We start from the raw sequence: 23,832 nt of genomic DNA, 5'->3' as shown, positions 1-23,832 counted from the left end.
AGCGGTTAGTCATCCCTGGCCCGTGTCATGGCCATCCGTTGGTCGGGTCGTAACATCCGTTGGTCGGGTCGTAACACTAAGATAGCTTATTATAAGTCCTTTAAGACTATAAGTATATAGAAGTTTACTATTATAAGTTTTATCTAACCCTTTTATTAGCGACCGCCTAATAATATACTAGGTCGAGCGTACTAACTACTATATACTAATTAATAAGCGCTACGAGCTTATTATTTACCTTAACCCCGCGCCCTTATTTAATATCGCCTATATAAGCCTAGAGTACTAAGCCTAGGAATCCTAGTTAAAACTCCGCTTTATCTATAGCGATATAAGCTATACTTTATAATAATACGCCTTACTATTTACTAAGGCTAAGGTAAGTACTATACTAATAAAGATAGGTCTTAATATAAAGGATAAGGAAGGAGCGGAGGATAAGGTAGTTCTAGTATTTCTAGAGGTATTTAATATAGTAAAGGGGGCGCCTTAGTTAGTTCTTACTACGCTAGCAAAGAAGAGGGGTAGTTAGAAGTAATAGATAGGTCTTATTTTTCTTTTATTTAGCTATAACTATCCTTCTCTCCTTTATTATTAAGGTCTTAGTAAAGTTATAGTTTAGTTTTATTTTCCTTAATAATATTTAATAAATAGTATAAATAGTTTTCCTTTATTCTCTTATTTTACTATTTTATATATAGTTATAAGATATTTAAGCGTACTAATATATTAATAAGTTAGTAGCGATTTAGTAGGGATTTATTACTAATTTAGTAGTATCTCCCTACGCTAATAGGTTTCCTTACCTTACTTAGTCTTATACCTCTTTTTCCCGGTTAAGCGAGTAGTATATTCTTTAATAAGGTCTTAGCTATTCGCTATATCTTTAGTATCGACCTATTAATTATACTTAGCTAGCTATCCTTTCTATTTAATAAGGAAAAAGGTATTGCCCTTAAATCTCTTTTAGTCTTTAATCTCTTAAACTTCTTATTTACCTTTATTATCCTTTAAGTCTAGTATTAATAGGGTTTCGCTATCTTTATAAGTGCCTTTTCGCTCTTTCTATAGCTCTAAGAGACTAATATAGAAAACTTTATAGAGGTATAAGTACTTCTTAGGGAGTATAAAATAATATACTTACTTTTTAATAGCTTATAGGACCTAAAACGGTTTAATATACTTAAGTAAGAGTTTTCTTTTTTTATCTTTAAAGCGTAAATTCGTTATCGATAATACTATAAGGTCTCTTACTTTTAGTATAAGTAGTTAGTGCCTTAAATTATAGTATTTCGCTTATAATTTAATAGCCTTTCTTTAGTATTCCTTAAGCCTCTTTTATAGCTCTTATAGCCTAATAACTCTTACTCTTACTTTAGGTACCTACCTCTAAATAATATCGTCCTTAATATTAATATAGAAGTTTAGTTAATAACCTATTAACGCTTTATTAAGTAATAACCTAGTTATTATATTCTTTATATTATTATATATAAATTAAGTAATATATAAGAGTAACGCTTAATTAGTTTATTTTAAGTTAGTAAAGTATCTTAAGTAGTACTATATAGCTTAGTTTATTCGTTTTATTTACCTATTAGTTTATAAGTAAAATACTATTAATAGCTTATATTTTACTTATAAGATAAAATAAAGATCTAACTAAAACTTACTTATAAATAAGGACCCTTTATCTAAGATAATACCTTTTAGAGGTCTATATACTAATTTAACTTAGTTATAGAATAATTTTACTAGCTCTAAAGCTATTATTATCTTAAAGATAAGAAAGAAGAGGTAATACTTAATATATTAGTCTATAATTACTAAGCTTATATTAACGTCTTATTTATTATACTATACTTTAAGTAAACCTATAGTAAAGTCTATTAATAATTCTTCCTATAGTTATATAGGATATAGTAACGATTATATAGTACTATAAGGGCGATACCTCTTAGATACTATACCTTAATATACTAAGTATAACTAAACGTATTTATTTACGTCTTTTATTATTTTATCTTAGTAGAAGTTCCTTACTAATAGTTCGCTAGTACGTTAAGAGCTAAAGTATCTTACTAATAGATCGTTATAAAAAAGCTATATTAGCTCTTACTATAAGGCTACTTTTAAAGGTACTACGATATAACCTTTCTATAGTAATAGTCTATCTAAGCGTACTAACTAAAAACCCTTCCTTTTTAAAAAGTCTTTAGTCTCCTTTAGCTTACTAATCGCTACGTTAACTAACTAAGTACGTTTTAATAACTCTAGTAACGGTTCTAAAACTTCTACTATATAAACCTTTATATAGTAGGCCGCTTCTTTAGCGGTCTTCTTTAAGAGTAACTATTTATAACTAGCTCTCTCTTTAGCTTAATCGGCTAATCGTTTAAGTCTTACGCCTAAATCGTTATAGTTTCGCTATAGATAAGCTTATATATTTTCCTTATATAAAAGCACTTTACTATACTTATATTAACTTAAGGTTAAGTATCTCTTTACCTATAAAAACGCTTTATTATTTCTTTATATAGATATAGTATTAATAGTAGCTAGTTTCGCTTATAGCTCTAGTAATAGTTCTATAAATAAGGGCTTCTCGCCCTTATATTTAGGTATTCTTAATAGCGCGTCTACTAGGTTAGATTTACCTATATAATACTTAATTATAAAGTTAAATAGTACTAAATATATATACTATCTTACTTACCTCTTATTTAAGAAGGTTTAGCGTATAAATATTTAGAGGTTATAGTAGTTTAATAATACCTTTACTTTATACGCTGCCCCTTTAATATAATATCGCTAGTATTTAAATAACTTAATAATAGTAAAGAGTTCTTAGTCTAGAATACTATAATTAAGTTTAGCTCTAGTAAACTTCCTTAAATAAAATACGATTAAATAATAACGCCCTTTATTATTAAGTTAAAAGATAATCCTTACTATCGCGAATTATAATATATTTATTTTAATATAAATATATCTTTCTAGATTATAATATTAAAGGAGTAAGGCTCCTTAAAAAGTATCTTTAAGAGCTTAAAACGCTACCCTTTTAGTAAGGTTTAGCTCTATACTCCCTAGCTTCTTTTTATTCTTACTCCCCTTTAATAATATAGTTAGGGGCGCTATAACTCCTAAGTACCTATATATAAATCGTTAGTAAAAATTATAGAACTTAAGGAAAACCTAAATATTATAGTAGGTTATAGGTTTAGGCTATTAAGCTATTACCTTTACCTATTAAGGGTCTATTAATACCCTATTAATAAATAATATAAACCTAAGGAACTTAACTAACTATTAATAGAAGATATACTTTAATAGTTTTATATAAAGCTCTATAGCCCTTAGCCTTTCTATTACTTATCTTAAGTATTTAGTATATTCTTTTCTTATCTTAGAGTATATAAGGATATCGTTATAGTAGACTATATAGATTATATTTATAAGCCCCTCGACCGCTTAATAGATATAGCTTTAAAATATAGCTAGTATATTAGTAAGTTTAAAGGGTATTACTAAGTATTTAAAATATCTATAACGCGTTTAGAAAGCGGTCTTTTATTTATCTCCTTCTTAAATTTAAATATATTAATACGTATTCTATATATTAATCTTAGAAAAATACTTAGCTCCTTAATAGTAGTTAATAATCTTCGAAATAAAAGGTAAAGGGTACCGATTCTTTTACGTAACCTAGTTAAGTCCTCGGTAGTCTATATATAGCTATAAGGTATTATCCTTTTTTAAAATAAAAAGGATAAGCGCCTTAGCTAGGCTCTTTAACTCTTAGATTATTTTCCTTTTTATCGCGTCTTAGATCTAGTCGCGTAATACTTAGAGTTCCCTTTATAATAAATAGTAAATCGGTCTATAAGGAGGTTCTATATTAAGGATTAAATTAATTAAGTAATCTATTCTCTTTCTAGCTAATAATAAATCGGATTTATTAGCTAAGAAAGTATCTTTAAACCGGTAAAGAGTTAGTAGGATTTCGGCCTATTCTTCTTATAAAATCCCTTTATCCTTATCTTTATTTAGTAGCGGGATTAGCTTAGGATTAAGCGCTATTATATATACCCTTACCTCGTTCTTATATTCCTAAAAGAATCTATAGGGATTTTATAAGGTTTCGCTACCTAGTTAATACTTAAACTACTACTATTGTTTTTATAGGATAATATAAATACGTTTATCCTCTAAGGTAGTAACTAATAAAAGGATTAATACCTAATTATTTAGCGTTAACTTATTAGTATTAATATAGAAATAAGTAATTATCTTTTTAGTGCCTCTTATATCTATTATTTAAAGCGGCACTAACTATACTTTATACTCCCTTACCTTACTATTACTAAGCCTTAATAACTTAAGGTATAATAGCGCTACTTATATTAATCCCTACTATTAAGTAAAGTATATATCTATAAGGTTAACGGTACTATAAGTATCTAAGTATATAGGGACTTTAATAGGGTTTCGCCTTAATATTATTATAGGAGTTTTAAGTAACTATCCTATAAGTATTAAGTTTACTAAAGGAGAAGCGTTTACCTTAATATCTTACCTTTTCTTTATTTTACGGTATTAAGTCTAAGAGTCTTTACTAGGGTTTCTACCTTTAGAGAATTAGTATATTTTATAGATAGGTATCCTAGCTTATTATATTAGAAATATATAATTCCCGATTAAGTAAAAGATCCTCTTCCTTAATAACGTCCCTTAGTTTAGCCCTTAGTAGGTATATCGCTAGCTTACTAGTTATCGGTTAAATCGGTAGTATTTCCTTAATAATTCGGCCTAGCTTATTAGCCTCTTTAATTTATTCCCCTATATATACCGCCTTAAGGTATAGTACTACTTTTATTCCTAGTTCCTTTAAGGGTAAAAGTAGTATTAGTACGTCGCCTCTTATTAGTAGTAGTATCTTAATATTATTAAGCGACTTATATAAGCTCTTTCAATTAGTAAGTATAAATAGGTATTAAATAAAGGTTAATTTAGTCTTAAAGTTTTAGCTCTAGCTTAGCGAAAAACATAAGAGCACGCGCCTTTTTTAATAGGCGTTTAAAATACCTCTTTAAGGAGTTAAGGTATAAGCTAAACTCTAAGGGGGACTAGCCTTCTTATTAACGAGCCTCCTTTAATTACGTCGCTAATAGTATCTCCTTATTTATAGTATCCTTAATTAAGATAAGTATCTATTCCTTAAAGTATACCTAATTTATACTATATTTAGTTTAGTTAATCGGTATCTATTCTTTAAGGTATTAGCGCTATCTTACTTTATAGTCGCTATATATATAATCTACTATATAGAGGATCTTTATTTCGTCGCGATAAAAGTATTTAGGCGCTGCCTTAAAAGCGTCCTCTAGATCGTAAGTCTAGTTTAAATATTTCTATATATTAATAGGTTAAGATAATTACGCGATGTTTTTAATCTTAACCTCGCTACCGCGACTATCGTCCGATTTAAGGGAGTAGGACTATCGACGCTTTCCTAAATAGATAGCGATAGCGCTAGCACGTTTAGTAATTTCCTCCTCTAATTATATAACGCGGTCTTATAAGCGTTTCGTCTCCTCTAGCTCCTTAATACGCGCTTATAGGGCTATAAGCTTTTCTTTATAAGTCGACGGTCTTACGCCTATAAATAGCGATATCTTCGATATAGTTAGAATATCGTCTATAATAAGGGTCTATTTTAAGGATATATCTTTTAGTTCTTTATCTCTTAAGTAGATACCTAATATATATAATAAAGAGGCCTTAACTAGTTAACTACTATATCGCGCTATAAGAGCGTTATATAGTCTTCTCTAAGTAGCTATCTCTATTAGGTAACTAAAAAGGGAAGCTTTAGAAATTATAAGGGAATACGTATTATAGTATAATTAGTTAGGTAGTAGAGATAGCTAAAGGTACTACGCTATATATATTATATTCTCCTTATTATAAGACTAAAGCTTACTAAAAGAGGGATTTTTCCTTTTTAGTCGGAGTAGCGAGAGGTCTATAATATACGAGTAGGGTAAGCACGATTCCCTACTAATACCCTACTAATATATTAGTACTACGTACCTAAGTACTTTATTAGCCTATACCTCTTAGTAACGCTCTTATAACCCCTTAGGTTAAGAGGTATATTATTACGTTCGTCTTAAGGAGACGAGTTAATTAATATAGGTATTATATCTTTAAGCTATCTCCTTAACGAGATATAAGAGGGGTTGCTAGCTATAGTATCTATTATAGGCGTTAGAGGCATAGAGCTTAGTAACTTTATATTAAATATAGTATTAAGTAAAAGGGGTAATATTAAAATCTCTATCCCTAGGCCTACTATTTCTAGAAGGGAAAGATATATATATCTATATAATCCCTATAAGGGCGTCTTTAATCCCTAATCTTCTAAAGTATATAGGGGTAATAGGTCCTATAAAAGGGTAATTACTTCTTCTAGCGTCTAACTATTATCTATATTATCGTCGGATAAACTTAGTACCTTAAAGGTTTTAGGTTCCCCGCTATCTATAACGTCGGTTATAGCTATATCTCTAAGGATATCGTAGCTATATATTTAAACTAGCTAGGCTTACTCTTTTCTTTTTATATCGTAGCTTATAGACTTATTAAACTATATATTAGCTAATACTATTAGTTTATTCTATTTAATTAATAGTATTTATACGACGTATTATTAAGTAGACCTATAGCCTACTAAGTAGCCGATATAAGCTCTTTACTTAAGGGGTAATTACGTCTTATATACCTTAATATATTCTAATATTATAATTATTATTAGGAACGCTATATAGCTAAAGACCCTTAAATATATAATATCTAGTTTAATATCTTTAATATAGTAATATAGTAGATTATTTTCTTTTATCTAGGTCTACTAACGCTCGTATAGGCTCTACTAGCTATAATTATATAATTCGAAGGGTATTATATTAAGTTAGTATACCGCTATATAGTATATCTCTAGCTATAGCTCTTCTAGAAGTTTTAAGTTAAGCCTTATAACCCTTACTTTTTCCTTTACTATTACCCTTAATCTCTCTATATAACTATTTTACGTAGGCGTTAAAGGGGCTAACTATATAACTTATATCCCTCTATTAGTTATATAATCTATTTATTCTATTATTAAAAGAGCCCTTTCCCCGTTAGTAACTAATATAGTTATTTTAACTTTATACTAAGTCTTAAGTAACGCTACGAAGTTATTAAAGATATCCTTAATACTTATTTTTCTTTCTATTAGGTAATAGAACCTTATAGATATATCTATATAGGTAAATAAGGCAAAGTTCTTTTCCCCGTTATATACTATTATAGGGCTAGGGTAAAGGTTAAAGCTAACTTATACCCCTAGACCTTTAGGCCTTAGGGATAGTATTTTTCTCGAGACTTCCCTCTTAGCTTTCCCTATTACGTATATCTAATAGCTATATATTATAGGGCCTTAAAGCTTAGTGCCTAAGCAGGCTTCTAATAGCTTCTCTAGTAATCTTAGACTAAGATACTTAAGGCGGCGATACTATAGGTTACCTACCCCCTTAGTTAGCGGCTTAGGCGCTTATATAACTACGAATACCCGCTTACGCTATAGGAGTATTCCTATTATAAATTAACCTTTAAAGTCGGTTAGTTTAATACGAACCTCCTTCGTAGGTTCCGAATAGAGGTATCTTAGGAGCTAGTTCTAGAATATCCCTACCGTTATCCCTAGCCTAGCTAAGAAGACACTTATTAGTATTTCTAGGATAAAGTAAGCATCTAGTAGGGTTATCTTTCTACCGTTAATTATAGGGATAACTGCTATTCCTATTCCTTATACCTTAAAGGCTTAGTCTTTAACCTAGACTTCGTCGTTAGAACCCTACTTAAAGGTTCCTTCCTAGAACTAACCTAGGTTATTAAAGAGGTTAATATTAGCCCCTAAGTTATATATTAATTTATTAGTAAGTAATAGCGTTCCCTTAATAGCCGTATTTACCTTAGATAGAGTAACTATATTAATAGTCTTTCCTAGCCCGTTATTACTAATAATAGTATCTACTAGTTCTCTTCCTTTAAGGTAAGAATTAAGGGTCTAGGCTATATATTTTACTTTCTTATCTAGATAGTCCTTTAGCTATTTTTCGATATTCTATTTAGCTAGATTACTATATTTCTAGCCTAACGGGGGCTTCTTATTATATATTACCTATAGTAAGTAGTAATTTTCCTACTAGCTTATTAAGCTATTAACGTGCTGCTTATAGCTAGCGTATTTAGCTTAAGTATTTAATTTCCTAGAGATTTAATTAGCGCTTCCCCTTTTTATAGGTAGTTACGACTTCTTCCTATAGGTATATTCTTATTTAAAGTTAGCGATTAGGTTCTATAGGGGAAGTTAATCTTTACTGTGTCTTTTATTATAGAGGTTAAGAGCCCTTATTATTATTAACTAATATAGGTCCTACTCGTCTACCGCTATAAGAAAATCCTATCTAATTCTTATATCGTTAAGTATATCGACCTTAAGGTCTCGTAAATCTATAATAATTTAGTCGAGCTATTCTACCTATACTTTCTAGTCTTACGTGCCTCTTTTATTAATAGAGGTCGTATATCTCTCGTAAATTAGCTTTTTCTCCTTTACCCTTAAAGGTAGGGCTTGCTTCTTTAATTCCCTAATTTTCTCTCTTAGGCTATTATATATTAAGGTTATCCCCTAAAGCCTTTTACTAATCGTCTTCTTAATTATTTCTTTAAGTACGATTAGGGCCTTCTACTAGACCTTATAGCGATCGAATTATAGCTAGAACCTTTTCTTAAGGTTACGAAAGGAGTCCTTCGTATCTTAGTATTGTTCGTTATAACCTATTCGCTTTATAAGGAATATAGCTTCGGTTTTATCTTCTCGTTAAGAAGGTCTCCCTTTAAGGTTAATAATAAATTGCTCCTAGTCTAGCTATTAGGGTTATTTAAGCTCCTTTAGGCCGTCTAGGTTAGTATATTCCTAAATCTTATAAGTCTAGGCCTACGATTTAATCCCCTTAATCTATAGGGTCTAATCGAGGCTTTCCTTTAGTCTTACGGTATAATTATCCCCTCTTACTTCCTTTAATATTATCTTAGGAAAATTAAGGGTTCTAGCTTAATAAGTAATATCCTTCTTTAAAGGATATATAGTTATAATTTATATAATTTATATGTTTCTAGTAGTGCCCCTTAGTATAGCTAGGTTCCTTGCCTTAATACTACGATTTAAGCGTTATAACGGCGTTAATAGCTCGTAAATAGCTTTAAAGGTAATATCGGCGGGCAAAAGATAATCTAGCTATATAGGCCGGGCTTATAACTCTTAAGCAGGGGCTTAAGAGCATAGTAGAAGAAATAGGGGCATAGAAAGGTAAATTTAGTAATATATATCTTAGTCTATCTATTAGGATAAGGGAGGGGCTTATATAGGTATAGTGACCATATATAGCTAGCTAAAGGAGGGCATTAGGATGTTCCTATACCTAAGTTAGGCCTATATAATGTCCTTGGGCTAGGGGAGTTATGTTGGTCAGGCAGGCTTCCTTGTGCATGACTATTGGGTCTACTAGGCATGACTGTGGCCTCTTATGCCCACTCTCCTTAACATCTACCTATTGCACGATCGACTGCCGCGATCGGTGAGGGTGTCAGCTTCATCCGATGTCGCGCCGGGATCTTCCTGTAGTAGAAGAGATGTTTTGGTTCTTTTCGGCGGCCACATGAGCACGTCAGCCGCGTATCGTCGTGGTCGAGCCTTTCGTGGTAGTCAGCAAAATCCCCGTGGTGGGTTCTTGCTGCGAGCAGATGGTTATCGGCTGCTTTTCGAAGACGGTCGGCGTGGAATAGGTTCTTCATTTTATACGACTCGGGCAGCTGCAGTACGTAGCTATGACCGCGTTCTTTTAGGATTACGAACGGACCTGACCATTGGTTATCTAGCCGAGTAGTCGGGGCGTTCGTGGCGAAGCCTTTCCTGCTGAGAAAAACTCGGTCACCGATGGCAAAGTTGGTTGGTCGTCGTTTCCTATTAGCCTGTTCCTTCTAACGTTCTTGAGCGGCGGTGGCAGCATTCCTGGCGTCTTCCTAGGTTTCCTGCGCGGTCTACACAAGCTCCCTAGCTCTGGCAGCGGGTCCGGTGGAAGCGGTCTTGTTAGTCGGGGGCAGTGACAGGGGGTTCCGGATATCTCGGCATAGGGCTACTTTTAACGGTGCCATGTCGATGGAAGAGTGCCAAGACGAGTTATAGGCGAATTCGAGGTTATAAACTTGTTCCTATAGCAGCAGCAGCGCCTGCTCGGCGGATCGTCGCTTTCTTGCTCCGAAGTGGTTCGCGGGTAGAAGACCGTAGGTCTCTATTGCATACGAGATGCGCTCGGCCACGACCGCTTCGAGTATCTTGCCAAGCGTTGATAAAAGCGAGATTGGTCGCCACGCCTTGGCTACCGTATAGTCGTCTTTATGTGGCTTCTTTAGTAGGATAATTTTCGCGTTTTTCTATTAGCGAGGTACGACGCCGTCTCGGAGAGATGCCTCGAAGAGGGCAAATATTCGATCTTTTGCCACTAGCTAGAGTAATCTCTAAACCGCTATCGGAAGCTTATCTTCTCTAGGTGCTTTCCACGGTTTCGCTATTATAACCTTTTCCTCGATCTCTCCTAAAATTAGTACGGGCATAGGCACCGCTTTCCGCTATAGTCGCACTCCCTTATCTTCGATTCTCGCGGGCAAGGGCGGGAAGAAGGCACTAAGCAGCTCGTCTACCTAGTCTGCTTTCTCCTCGGTCGTCGATCTATCCCCTTTCTTTAAAGGTGGCACCCTATCGCCCGTAGTGCTCTTGCCGGCTTTAAGATATTTAGTCGCCCTCTAGATATTAGCATCGTCGGAGAGGAAGTTATCCTAATGCGCTTTCCTTTAGTATCGAATAGCATCGTAGAACTCCTTCGCTGCTTCTTTAGCCCGCTATTCGAGGTCTAGTCGCGCCTAACTTACTCGTCGTTGTATCCGTGCTTAGTTCCGCTAGAACGTATATACCCGCCGAAGTTATATAAGATCCTAGGTCTACTAACGTTTTATATACGGTAATAGCTATGCCTAAGGCTTTAGTTTATAGATAGCCCCTAGGACGACCTATATTAGCTAATCTATCTAGGTTTAAACGTTAATAGCCTAAGGTAGGAGTTATAGATTATCTTTTACCCGGCTTCGTATATAATTTTAAGGGGCGTTCTTAAATAAAAGCCTTAGCGTCGTACTTCTCTCTAGTATCGTAATATTAAAAGTCGTCTAAATAGCTCTATAGTCTAAGCTATAATCTATTAGATAGATAGCGTATATTGCTATTTCGTCGGCTAACTCTAACGTCGTTAACACTAAATCGATAGTGCTCTCTTAATCCTTGCCCTACTACGTTTTCGTGCCCCTTAGGAGTAGGCTCCTAAGGCTATAATCGTTTATTAGATTAATAATCGGCCCCGCTTCTTCTTATCTCTAAACCGATACGTCGTCTCCTCTCTAGAGCAGGTTATAAGAGTTAAAGTCCCTAGCTAACACCACGTCTATATATACACTAAAGCCTTAGCGAAAACTCTAGATTAAGTTATATAATAGCCTAGTCGTGCTTTTTAGCGCTTTAGTACTTTTCCCTTCTATATAGACCGATACTATTAGGACGCTTCTCCCTAGCAATCGGAGCACCGCTACCGTAAGGTCGGAATCTATATTATTTCTACGTCGTCTCGCACCTAAAGCATACTACGGATCGGCCACGGGCTATTTCTTATATACGTTAGTAATATCCTTATCTAATTGCTATATATTACGGGGCTTATTACTACCTTACCGTCGATCGTCCTTACGTATAGTTCGGAAACCGCTAGCACTCCGTAGTCTTTAAGATCCTTATTATTTATTAGACTCTATTATACTAGTTCCCGGTTTCGCATATTAAGCTATAGAATGCTTAGTGTCTTATATATTAGAGTGGGTATTTCGCACACAGTAGTTCCGGCTAAACGATTCGTGCGGTCCGCTATATAAGACGCACTTCGGTTCTATTACGCGGCAGTCCCTATAGTAATAGCCTATACTCGCATATCTTCTATATACCTAAGGCTTCTTACACCTAAAGGCTTTATAGCCTATGTCTTAATAGTTAAAGCACTATATCGGTCCCTTATAGGGTTCGAACGGATTAATATACGCCGACTCTCTGGCTAGATCGAAGTACTTACTATCTAAAAGCTTCTTTATATTAGTCTTTTTCGTTACGTAGACTGCTATAGACCTATATACTTTACTTATTTCCCTATTACTTAGCTAGGCGATCTTACCGATTATAATATTATTTTCGGCACCGAGGGCCTCGGCTATACCTTATAGGATATTGCCTTCTCTATCGAGGATCGCGATACGATTAATATTATCGACTTTAACTAGGTAAAGCTACTCTCTTATTACTCGAGCTCTAGTTACTACCGTCTTCTACGCGGCTTCCTTAACTCGTTGTAGCTTAATCTCGTTTCTTTAAATAATCTTTATATACTCTATATTTCGAGAGTTTCTTACTACTGCCGCGCACCTCTAGGTCGCCTAGCCTTCCTTCGCTCTAACCTCGCTTTTAATAGCTTATCGGATCGAGCCTATCTATGCTCGGCCTCTGCCATACTCCTCTACTCGGGATATATCAATTATGCAGAAAAGCTCATTCGTGGTAGGTTCCGCACTATTACCAGACGAGAGCGACTAATTATACGGTGCTCTGTTGTAGCGACGGCGATAATCGTGCGACCTCAGCGAACGTTTTAGGCGGGGTAACCGCTGCACCGGCGACGATAGCTTTAAGTTGCTTTCGGACCTGCTTAAGTTAGTCGTTCATCTGCTGCTTTATGTCTTCTAGATAAACTTTGAGCTCTCGGCTGATAGTTCCTTGCTTTTCTACTTCTTCTTTCTGTTTTCGGATTATGTCTTGCTGCTCGCGGATGATCTCATTTTGCTCTCTGAGTATCTCTTTCAATCCTCGGAACTCCGCACGATACTCGTCCAGCAGCTCCCAAGCCGAAATCCGGCGAATCGTCCGATCCGGCAGATCACCGGGAAATCCCTTAGGACGAAGCAGCAAACCTTCTCGTGGTGTCCGGCGTCAGTAGCTGCGGGTGCAGCGGTGTGCTGAGGGTGGAGCCAGAGGGGAGGGGGCACGGAGGCGAGGGGGCACGACAGGAATCTCTCCTTAATAGCTGCTTCTGGAGAATGTCTCCAAAATTACCTATGGGCCCGCAAGTTGCCAGCATCCATAGTCGAATTCGCCGCTGTTGTGGGTACGGGCTCGAGATGCGGTTACCAGCGACTGGAACAACCCAGAGAGGATGGGGCGACTTTGCCGTTCTGCGTTGAGGTTACTGGTCACCGAAGCCTTTGCGCCACGGCGGTTACCAACACTATGTGTGCGGGGTTTACCAGCAGGCCATGGCCGCCAGCAGGAGCCCTGGGGGGGGTTGCTGGCGCCTCTGGGGTTCTCTTTATATCCTATCCTCTTAGGTCCCGGCTTTTGCCTTTTACTATATTTACCTTCCCTTTTTATAGGATATAATTAAGAGCCTCCCCTATTTTAGACAACCTCCTCGAATAGATAATAAAGTAGCCGAATTTAATATTAAAATAGCCTTATATTTATTAGACTAAACGCTCCTCTACCTATTGCCCTACTATCTAGAAGCTAGGGTAGTAAAGGGGTATATTAAGGAGAGTAGGTATAAGAGGCTATAGTTATGCCTAGTAGACCTAATAGTTATATATAAGGAAGCCTGCCTAACTAATATAACTCCCCTAGCCTAAGGACATTATATAGGCTTAACTTAGGTATAGGAATATCCTAATGCCCTCCTTTGGCTAGCTATATGTGGTCACTATACCTATATAAGCCCCTCCCTTGTCCTAATAGATAGACCAAGACATGCATCATAAAATTCCCCTTTCTGTGCCCCTACTTCTTCCACTGTGCTCTCAAGCCCCTGCTTGAGAGTTACCCTCCAATGAGATTGAGTATTACACGCCTGAGAGAACGGTCAGCCAGATACGTCAACCACGAGGTTTTGAAGAGGACCAGGACCAAGCCGCCAATGCGATCCAAAAGGGCATTGATATCATTAAGCGCGAAACAGGCATCACAAATAAGGACATCATCCGCGTCCCGGCCCTCTACCGGATCGAAGACTCCTTTTAGCCCATACCCTGCAAAAATTACAGACAGGGTAAGCGAGACGGAAACTCGTATAGCCAAGACCGCGATGGCAGCCAACGCCATAAGCTGCATCAAGGGCAGAACTCGCCACCACTTTACATCCCAGATGCCGCTGCGCCACCGGGCCGTCTGGGGTGTCGCCAAGAAGACCAATATCCACTGGCCGCCCTTTGCCCTGCCTCGGTGAACGGCCTCGTCATCGGGAACGGCGAGGTTGTTGTCCCCAGTCCATGGGAACCTGTCATTGACGGCACCGACATTTTTGCCGCGGCTGTCAAGGCAGCTTATGCCAAGGCCAACTATAGCGTTACTTTTCTGGACGACTGGGCCTCACACCACGTCCACTTCGGCAATGTCCATTGTGGGACAAACTCAGCTCGTGAGACGACTCGCAAGTCGTGGTAAACGATGGGGGCACACCATGCTTTGACAGTATTACAGATAGGCATGAGTAGGGCTACAAGCCGAGACTTTGCATCCCTTTGGCAGTGGAGGAGCCTCCAGGTCAACCAGTGGAGGTCACTAGCCCCATACTACGTACAATGGCATCAAGATGGCTGGCTAGTCACGGCGGTACGCAGCCGGCCCGCATCGGCTTCTGCTCGCGGCTCTGCTTGTTTCTGCGTCCCGACGGCCTTAAAGTGTTTTTGGCCCTTTCTGCCAGGCGTCCTAGAAGAGCACAGGCAGCTAACACTTTTGACAGGTTTTGTTAGTCTGTTTTGCCTGTGATGACGGTGGAATTCTAGACGACCTAGAGGAGCGCATACAGAGGCCTTGAACGAAGAGCAGACCACACGCGCTCTTCAGATAGAAATTATTGTCATTGAGGTTACTGCAATCGATTAGGCCACTAGCTGAAGCTATTTACATCATTGAGCGGCCATACAAGCTCGTCCGGCTTTACGACTCCAACGCCTCGTCTCCGCCCTTGAGCCTCTCGGCTGCCTTACTCGTCCCATGTTGTTGGCTGCAACGATGATAGTGATTCAATGAACTAGCTTAGCATTTCATTGCCTTCAAGGACCGAAGAAGACAGTTCCGCGACGAAATCTTTGGGAGCCGCGTCAGTATAGGAAGGCATCATCAAGGTACGTCCAACATGTACGCACCCGGGGCATGTCGCCGGGAAAGAAGTCGGCACTTTCCACGTAGTTCTTCGTCAAACTTTATTTTCGTGCTCCTCAATTGCCAAGGTGCAGAGCTCACAGTGAATCTTTGGGCGAGGCGCCTTAAATGATCACGGCAGGTTATACCGTGTGCGTACTCCGTACACGGTGAATCTCCAGTCGCCTTGGGGGACCAGAGTGGTCACGGCAAGTCATGCCTGTGTTGGCGGCATTTGACTGGGGCGTGGCAATCGATCTGGCCCAGAACAAGGCGCCGCTGATCATTGGAATGCGCGTGCGAGGATGGCGTACAGGACGCGCGAGTCGGCGCGGTGGCGCGGCGGGCGGACTAGAGGCCGTTGATGGTGCCGAGGAATTAGAGAGGGGGAAGGGTTTTCAGTTAGCGGGAGATCAACGGCGGGATGTGAACGCGAAAGGGGAAAGAAGAAGGTTTGGCACCTGCAGTCGGTCGACTCGCTCACATCGAGACAGAGGACCACGGTGGCCAGCAGGAAATGATTGTACGTCATGCTGGTCATCATGTACCGGTTGGCGTATATAGTGTACAGTACAAGTTCCCCAACTGGAGAGGACAGCCACCGGTTCATTCCTCTGCGGTCCGGAGCCATGGTGCTTCGACATATCACCTGGGGGTCGGGAACTTACCCGGGGCTGCGGGGATCAATTGTGACTTGAAACCACCCCCGAAGCAAGGAACAGCCGCGGCGCCAAACCGCGTCATCCACTCCCCATGTCGAGAAACCGGAGAACTTCCCTGAACTCGCATCTCATTGCGCTCTCCTGGGCCTACTTGGCCGCAGCGCGCTCGGGCACTTGTCGTTGTGGTTCTGCGAGTTCATCCACGTCCAGGGATAAGGCACGTGATAGGTTGTTGAAATAAGAAGGGGGATCAAGCTCTCTTCGTTAATGGGTACTATCGCAGATGATGCTCTAAACTCGCCGAGTCCACATCTGCGAGACACCTGAGACCAGGGGTGGTCCTCGTCAAAGCCACGACCGAAGAGCCCAAGCACCGAGTTGACGACGAGACAATATGACTGTCGGAGCAGAGCTTCCACAACACCCACAGCATCTTTGCTCCAAATATTTGAGTTTTGCGGTTCAGAGACCAACGAGTTGTGATGCGGAAGAGAGATTGAAGCCAGGAGGAAGCTTCAAACACAGAAAGGGGGCGAGGAGACAGTTACCCGTGACCAGGTAACAGGCGCAAACGCCAATCAAGTGACTGACTGCCGTCTGCCGTGGCAGTTCTTTCTTTCCCAAACGTGGCGGTCAGTTGGCGAACAAGACAAGAGCTGTCAACGATCACACACTTCCAGCTTTGCATGCATGATGAAGCCATGGCCCATCTCTAAACGTCGTCCCGGGCTCCATCCAACACATAAAGAGGGGCGGGCGGCAATGTCAGAAGAGGTGAGGACGGAAGTTGATCGGAAAATGAGAGTCATACGAGGAGGGATACCCAATTATGAGAGCATTGCTATTTGCATAGACATAAATCTCTACTTGTATACAGACCCATTTCCCCCTGCGCTATCCGCCCTTATTATATGGTACGGGAGATTGTATAAATCGCCCGTGCTTAGGTAAATAGTAGGTACAGATCGGGGCAAATGGGGCAGACGGAGCAGTCGGGACGCTTGACGCACGCACTTTTACTGAATTGCGCGATATAGATGCGTGAGAGGACTTCTTCTATTGCAGTGAGCTGTTCTGGCACCTGGTAATAAAAGTACGCCTTGACGATCAAGCACACGGCTCTGCCCAACCAACCGGCGGTAAAAATACGGATACTGACGATAGCGTGCCGCTCTTCGAAGTTTGACGCTTGCTCCCTTACTGGAGTCAGAGGAAATGCACTGGTGATATAGTCAATTTTAGATGGAGCTGTTCTAAAAACAGATCGTCCCCGCTTTGTTCGTCCAGTGGTGAAGACACCAGTTTGTGGCTTAGTAAGCAAATCACTGGAAATCGAGGTTCGATTCCTCGGCATGGCAATCAGCTATGCTCTTCTAATGGTTAGGAAACCAGTTTGTGGAGCTGGCACCAACACTGGAGACCAAGGTTCGATTCCTTGACAAGGCATATCTTTTTATTTCATGATCTACCAAATTTTAATTTGCAATATTCGACGTCTTTCTTCTCTTCTTTCGGGTTTCTTTTATAAAGCTGATGATGATGTGTACTGCAATAATTCTGGCAATTTTATTTATTTCTTACTTTTTAAACCGGTCTATAATACCTAAGACGTATATCGTATATGGGTACTGGCTATTAATTGCCTGGGTTATATCACATGGCTAGTACATATAGATAGAGGCTTAATATATACTTTGAGGGGGACGATTTGCCTTGGTGGTCGCGACGTACCCTGCCTGCATGCACGTAAAGGCACGTGACTTCCTTCTCCCCGACTCAGTTGGTAAACCACTGTCGCGCTGCGAGAGAAGACGACGGCTGATAGCTACCCATACACGCTTCTTGCCCCTCGGAATACCCACATGGTCAAGTGTAGGCGGCAGAGCGGTCAATAGGGCCTCTGACTCATATCATCCAATCTGCCCGAGAGGTGACATACCGCCTTCCTTTACCCCGTAACGCCACCTGCCCTCGCTTCCGAGTTGGCAAGTACAAGAAAGAACAAACCGCCTTGGACTTTCTCTCCCCCAAGACTTTCCCTGGTGTCGTACAGGCCAGGCGAGGCGCCACTAGAGAGCAGATCTTGCGGTCGGAGCGGCTCCCGGGTCTTGCTCGGAGTTGACAGCTGGCTCGCCTTCTCAATGGTAACAAGCTAGCGCTCGCAATCACAGTCGCAACTACTCATGACCCAAGAGACTTGGATGACGGTGAGTTGCATGAAACGGCGGCTTTTGAGTAATCTGAGGCATCTCATTGCCTCCCCGGAGCACCAAAAGATGCGATGACATGGTGAAAGCTTCGAGTCTTGTAAGTTGTTGCCCGCTTCGCTGAACAGACGCCGCCGAAAGCTTCGCCAAAGCAGAGTCAGAACTACTCGGGCTATCGACCGAGAGCCACCGGTCGGAAACCTCAAACGAGAGCCTCGACCGGAGGCCAGCCACCGATAGCTTCACGAAACGGTAGCATCGGCCAAGAGCTTTGGTTACGGACTAGCGACCATGCAAAGGCACAGACCAGATAGAGCCATCGGCCAAACAGGGCCACCGCGCGAGAGTGATCAAGCCAACGACTGAGATACTTCAATTGAGGCATACTCGTTTCAACCCCGTTTGCGACTTGGTTCCGGCCTGTGGAACTCGAGCTCCCAGAACCAAATCGTGCGCTGCGCAACACTCTTCGTCGTCAAAGTTTGAGCACTTCTCCCAGCTCCCACAGCGCTTTGCAAAGACTCGGCCGCCTGTCTGCACAGCCCTTCCCTTCTGTTCCAAAGCCACACGTGGCCCGGGTCCCTCCCGTCGCGGAGCTAATGGCAGCCGCAGCTCCTTCGCTTCATGAGCAGAAAAGCTTTGCGAAGGTGCCCGATCTCTTCCTTCTCCCGACCGCGGCAGCGCTTGCAGAGACCCAGCGCCCCAGAAATCCACATGGTGAATCGTCTTTTCTTTCCAACGAAGACGGTCATGGGGAACAAAGATTGGTGCACGTGGTTGGAGCGGTCGGCGTTGTGGTGGACATCGGTGGCTCGTGGTGCTCGTCAAAGGGCCTCTTCCCGTCCGCGACGGCCCAAGCGGGTACATGGCTGTTGAAGCCATGCAGGCAGCAACAGACCCAATCGGGAGTGAGAGATGCATCTGGCTTGGCCTCGAGGCTCTCGTCCAGGGCACGATCGATCACCACCTGGTTGTACGACACACTCTCTGTACAAGGCCCATAAGTCGCTCTCTCGCCTCGAGCCGGTGCTGGCCAGATCGACCGCCACGCCCCGATCAATGCCGCCAACACGCATGACTTGCCGTGATCATTCTGTGCGAGTTGCCTAGAGAGTCGCAAGCAGGCCCCTCGGCGATCAGGGCTGCCAGCTCTTCATGCTCACCTCGAACTAGCGTTGAATGTCTGCCTCGGCCTAGGTCGACCCCGACTGCTCTTTGGTCTTGTGGTCCGACATACTCGGCGCGGGGCATCAACAAGAGGGCGCGGATGGCTACACTCTGCTGACTTTTGGGTTCGTATATTCCGTGGCAGACGTATTTGATCGTCTCAGCATCAAGCTCGGGACATACAAGGCCTCGCTTGGACAAGCCATCATTGGCCTCCGTTCCAAGAGCCTTACATTTCGCCGGCGGAAGCTCGACCCGGGGAGAGAACAGTCGGATCATGTGCCTGCTCCTGAACCCTCTCTGCCCGATTTCCGTGCGAAGCTGTCTCACGTCGGCGAGCGTATTCACAGGGGCGCTCTTTATCTGGTCGAACAAGGCAAGCGTCAGACAGAGAGGGCAGAGGGGCACCCGTTGGCTGCAGCAGTAGATCAGTCGCCGGTTCAGACAAAAGATGCGTCAATGCCATGGCCTACCTAGTGTTGCATTTGATGCTCTGCAGGGGAGGATGCTCCGGCATTGACTAAATCCAAATACACGGGCCGCGGCGTTTGCGAGCCGACGGCATGTCCGTGTGGGGAAGCAAGCAAAGGCCGAACCCGGGCGGAGCAGGCGGGTGCTCGGGTCGACCAGGGATGATTTAAAAAGCCGGCGAGCCCACCCACAGCCGAGGGACGATGACGCAGGCGGCGATGGAGGCCCACATGTTGGCTTGGCGAATGCGCGTGCCATTTGCAGGCCCATCTATAATGGGACGGTGTGGGAGTGAGGAATGGCGGCCTGGTTCTGCCGCGACAGTCTGGTCCGAAAGTCTCATGGTTGGTCTGCATTGAATTGCGTGCGCAGCGTTTAGGCAAGCAAGGGTTGGTCGACGCCAAGGAGCCTCCGACGGGGGACCGGCACACAAGCGGGCGCAGGCCCAAGCGGCGGCGGCAACACAAAAAAAAGCAGCCAGCGGCGGGCTGGGCAACGAGACACGTTTTGCACAGGCGCCCGAGACAAGGCAGCCAGAAACCCACGGGGCGGCCGATTATGGAACACAGAGGGAGGATGGCTTGGCTGCACCAACAGGGCTGCGTCGAGGGCAAACGAGGCTGGCGAGGCAGAGCAAACGGCCCTGCTTGACGATTGATTTGCCGACGCCTGCAGCGCGCCGGACCATTGTTGTACTGGGGCGGGACCGACGAGGTTCTGTCCATGGTCCCAAACGACATGCCCAAGAGACGAGAGACGAGAACCAACCACCCGCGGATCAGGTATTAGTGCCATTCCGCCAGATTCTAGCTCGGTTCGTGCCTAGGGCATTCTCCACGGCAGCGGTGCAGGTTGGTCAGCACCCTTTTGTTCGTGCTCGTGCTCGTGCTCTACAGTATGTATTAGTGCATGGCGTGGGCAGAGAGCGGCGATGCTATTCTCAAAGCTGCCTACCCTACCAACCTGCTAAGCTACCACTTGGCCTCTGCTGGGTCTGTACGTGTATCAATTTTGGCACAGCGCCGTATGCCCCGCCGCATACCCGGTGCACCCCCCTGTAGGCACAGTACGACACTGACTACTCCCAGCCTGGATGCCGCCAACGCATCCGTGGATGGCCATCTTTTCTCTTGGCCCTGGTGTGCGTGCTTCATGTACGGCCAGGGGCACATTCAGCATACAACATACACCGATGCAGTCACCATGTAACTGATGGTGCCGCAACGCTCTTGCGGTTGCCGTGTGTCCCTTGCGTCTGCCAACGAAAAGTCGGGACGGGGGAGGGGGGGGTGTTTGTCAAACAAAGCCTACCTCAGAAAAGCAATGGGCGGCTACGGCGCGTGCAAAGGCAGTCAAACCGTGGGGGGAGAGCTGGAGTTGCGAGCCTGACTGCCGGGATGCCCAACGCAAGGAGTCCATCGCTTAAGTTACACACTACCTACCTAATAAGGGGGGGTTGGCCTGTTCGGGGCGGCCGACGAGCGCCGGGGCGGCTTTTGCGCCAGAGACGGACCGGTTTGCCTCTGCCGAGCAGCGCCACGTTAGGTAGCGGCGTGCTGGAGGTGTTGCAGTGCTCAAACACGCCAGATGAAACCGACAGAGCACCTATGCACGTTGCAAGTCGCCGGATCATGTGTCTCTCTGGTGTCTCTGACGACGCATTCTCCGCGGGCGCCTCGTGGCAGGTGGGATTTCATCCCCGTACCTCACCCGTCTCGTAATACGGCTGTAGACGGCCAGCGCCTCCTACATGGGCCGCCGCTAGTAGCAGAAGAGACAGCCGAGGCACGGAGGGTAAGCACCACCAGGCAAACAGCCTGCCTGTCCTGCTGAGGTGAACCAGGCGGCGCCGCTTTCGGAGGGCTCCCGGTGTTGCGGACAGCTGGAGCCAGCCCACCGGCCCCCGCTCGGGGGCACTGTATCCGCACCTGTGGGCAGGCAGCTTTAGCACCTGCAGGGCCCACGCACGGGCAGGCGGCAATGGCGTCGTCAACAACAACAGAATCAAATCAAGCCAAACAGGCCCAGGGTCCTACGCATCCGACCCCTTGCTGGGCTGGGCAGGGCGGCGCCAAGTGATGACCGACATTGGCACTGTATGCGTAAATAAATGTCTTGTTACATATTACTTGTGCTCCATAGCAAGCAGGTCCTCAGCATGTCCTTGGCAGGTCCTTGGGCCTCTTGTTCCCTCCTGTCTCTTGGGTCATTTTTTCTATGCAAGTTTCTACGGATACGCCATCATCCGTGGCCACGAGACGAAGAATAGTTTGAGAATAAGGAAACAAAGACAAAGGTACCCCGTAACTTGTTGGCGCCACAGAGACCGAAGCAAACGAGAAGCCACCAAGGCCAAAAAAAATAGAGGCCGAGAATGATGACAATAACCGCATTCCCGGGCCCCAGCTACGCCCGACGGCGATTCCAGGCGCTTCGATAGCAATTTCAGGCAAGGTCCCTGCGGGAGCCACGTCCTCGCATCTCCACATCTCCACCACAGGAAAAAGGGGGCGTGAGGATGGATGGTCCTGATTCATCGACTCTTTGTTTTTTCCTCTATTCGTGGCCCATTTTAGCTTCTTGCTCTCCCGTCATACCACCTTGCACGCTGTAGCCCAACAAGTCTCACGCCCCCCCTCCCCTTCTCCCCCCTTGTCAACAGGCGTATATAAAAGGGTTGACGGGTCCGCTGCCCGATGCACTCCGTTTTCTCCTAGCTCCGTTTCCCCGTTCACTTGATCTCGCCCTCGCCGCACCCCCTTGGAACAAGGCCGTCGACCGTGTGTCCTCCGTCTATATAACACCGGGGAGTCTGCTCGCTGCTCCCGTTCCGCCCCTTGTCCCTCTGCCTCGTCCTCCACGACGAACGCCAACCAGCGCGCTGCCCCGAGACGACAAGACGCCACCCTCGCTTTGACGCCCCACTGCACTCTTCTCTCGCCGACTTTCACCTGCAGAACAACAACTCCAACCCGCCGCCGCAACCGCCCGTCATGGCTCCCAAGAAGATTCGCTGCAATGCCAAGGACTGCAAGGAGGCCGCCCAGCGCATCATCGGCGACTGCGGCTTCTGCAAGGGCCACTACTGCGGCAACCACCGCTTGTTAGAGGACCACAAGTGCAGCGGCCTCGAGGACGTACGTGGCACTTGACTTTTGGCCCCCCTTTTCGCCGCTAACGTCTCCCTGTGTGGCCAGTGCAAGAAACAATCCCACGAGCGCAACGCAGCGCAGCTCGAGTCCGAACGGACCCAGGTCATGCGCGTCTAACACACTGCTATTTTTCGCTCTTCCCGCTTGGCCGACGATGCCGCGGGCCTCAGTGCGCGAGCCTTCGACTACCACTGCCGACACGCACGCCACGGCGAGAGCCTCAACCAACCATTCACGAACCATGATTCGACGATTTCCCCCTTGGTCTCCTTTTCTTTTCTTCCAGCCATCTGGACAGGCTGCTGGTGCGAGCGTGGCTTTGACTTGACTTGCCTAGAGGCGCGATGACCGCCGCTGTATTCTACACTACTTTTAGGTCGGGGCGATCGCGCGGCGTTCGGGGTTACTCTTGGGATGCCTCGATATCTTGAAATTTGAATCAATCTTCTGGTCCCGTGCTTTGACTGCATCTTCTCTTGGTCCGACTATATGACGGCTCGAACGCTGACCCAGACACTTCATGGGTCCCCGCCCTAACCGCAGATTTGACTGGTCCAACACAGATGGCCGGAGCTTCATCACTGCTGCCGTTTCATCCCCGACGCAGCGTCGTGACCGCCGGACCGTGATAACGTCTCTGGCGGCGGTGGATTGGCTCAGCACCGGGGAAACGGGGGGGGGGGTAGGCGGGCTTGGGTTCCCGTGGTAGGGTACTGATGCATCCGAGTCGCGTGTGGTTGGTGCGTCGCTCTCGCACCCAGCTGTGCCATCCCGGTCCCGCA

General features: G+C 43.8%; 2 protein-coding genes and 2 non-coding genes across 4 annotated transcripts; all 4 read left to right on the top strand.

Moving 5' to 3' along the window:
- Positions 1-14,333: 14,333 nt before the first annotated feature.
- HRG_04235 (protein-arginine deiminase (PAD) domain-containing protein) lies at positions 14,334-14,692 on the top strand (the record flags this gene model as incomplete). Its single annotated transcript, XM_044862706.1, has 2 exons — positions 14,334-14,470; positions 14,515-14,692. 2 exons carry the CDS (start codon positions 14,334-14,336, stop codon positions 14,690-14,692), a joined length of 315 nt encoding a protein of 104 aa, XP_044721320.1.
- A 2,633-nt stretch (positions 14,693-17,325) lies between these two features.
- On the top strand, positions 17,326-17,411 carry HRG_12086. The gene has a single exon. It is a non-coding gene; the product is annotated as a tRNA-His (tRNA).
- A 4-nt stretch (positions 17,412-17,415) lies between these two features.
- On the top strand, positions 17,416-17,499 carry HRG_12087. Its single transcript has one exon. It is a non-coding gene; the product is annotated as a tRNA-His (tRNA).
- Positions 17,500-22,891: 5,392 nt separating this feature from the next.
- On the top strand, positions 22,892-23,167 carry HRG_04234 (AN1-like zinc finger domain-containing protein; the record flags this gene model as incomplete). Its single annotated transcript, XM_044862705.1, has 2 exons — positions 22,892-23,035; positions 23,096-23,167. The coding sequence occupies 2 exons, from the start codon at positions 22,892-22,894 to the stop codon at positions 23,165-23,167; spliced, it is 216 nt and encodes a 71-aa protein (XP_044721319.1).
- Between the last annotated feature and the right edge of the window lie 665 nt (positions 23,168-23,832).

The sequence above is a fragment of the Hirsutella rhossiliensis genome (assembly GCF_020360975.1).
Source record: "Hirsutella rhossiliensis strain HR02 chromosome Unknown scaffold00004, whole genome shotgun sequence".
NCBI classification, from domain to species: Eukaryota; Fungi; Ascomycota; class Sordariomycetes; order Hypocreales; family Ophiocordycipitaceae; genus Hirsutella; species Hirsutella rhossiliensis.
The sequence above is the reverse complement of the archived record's forward strand: the minus strand, read 5'-3'. Positions and strand labels throughout refer to the sequence as shown.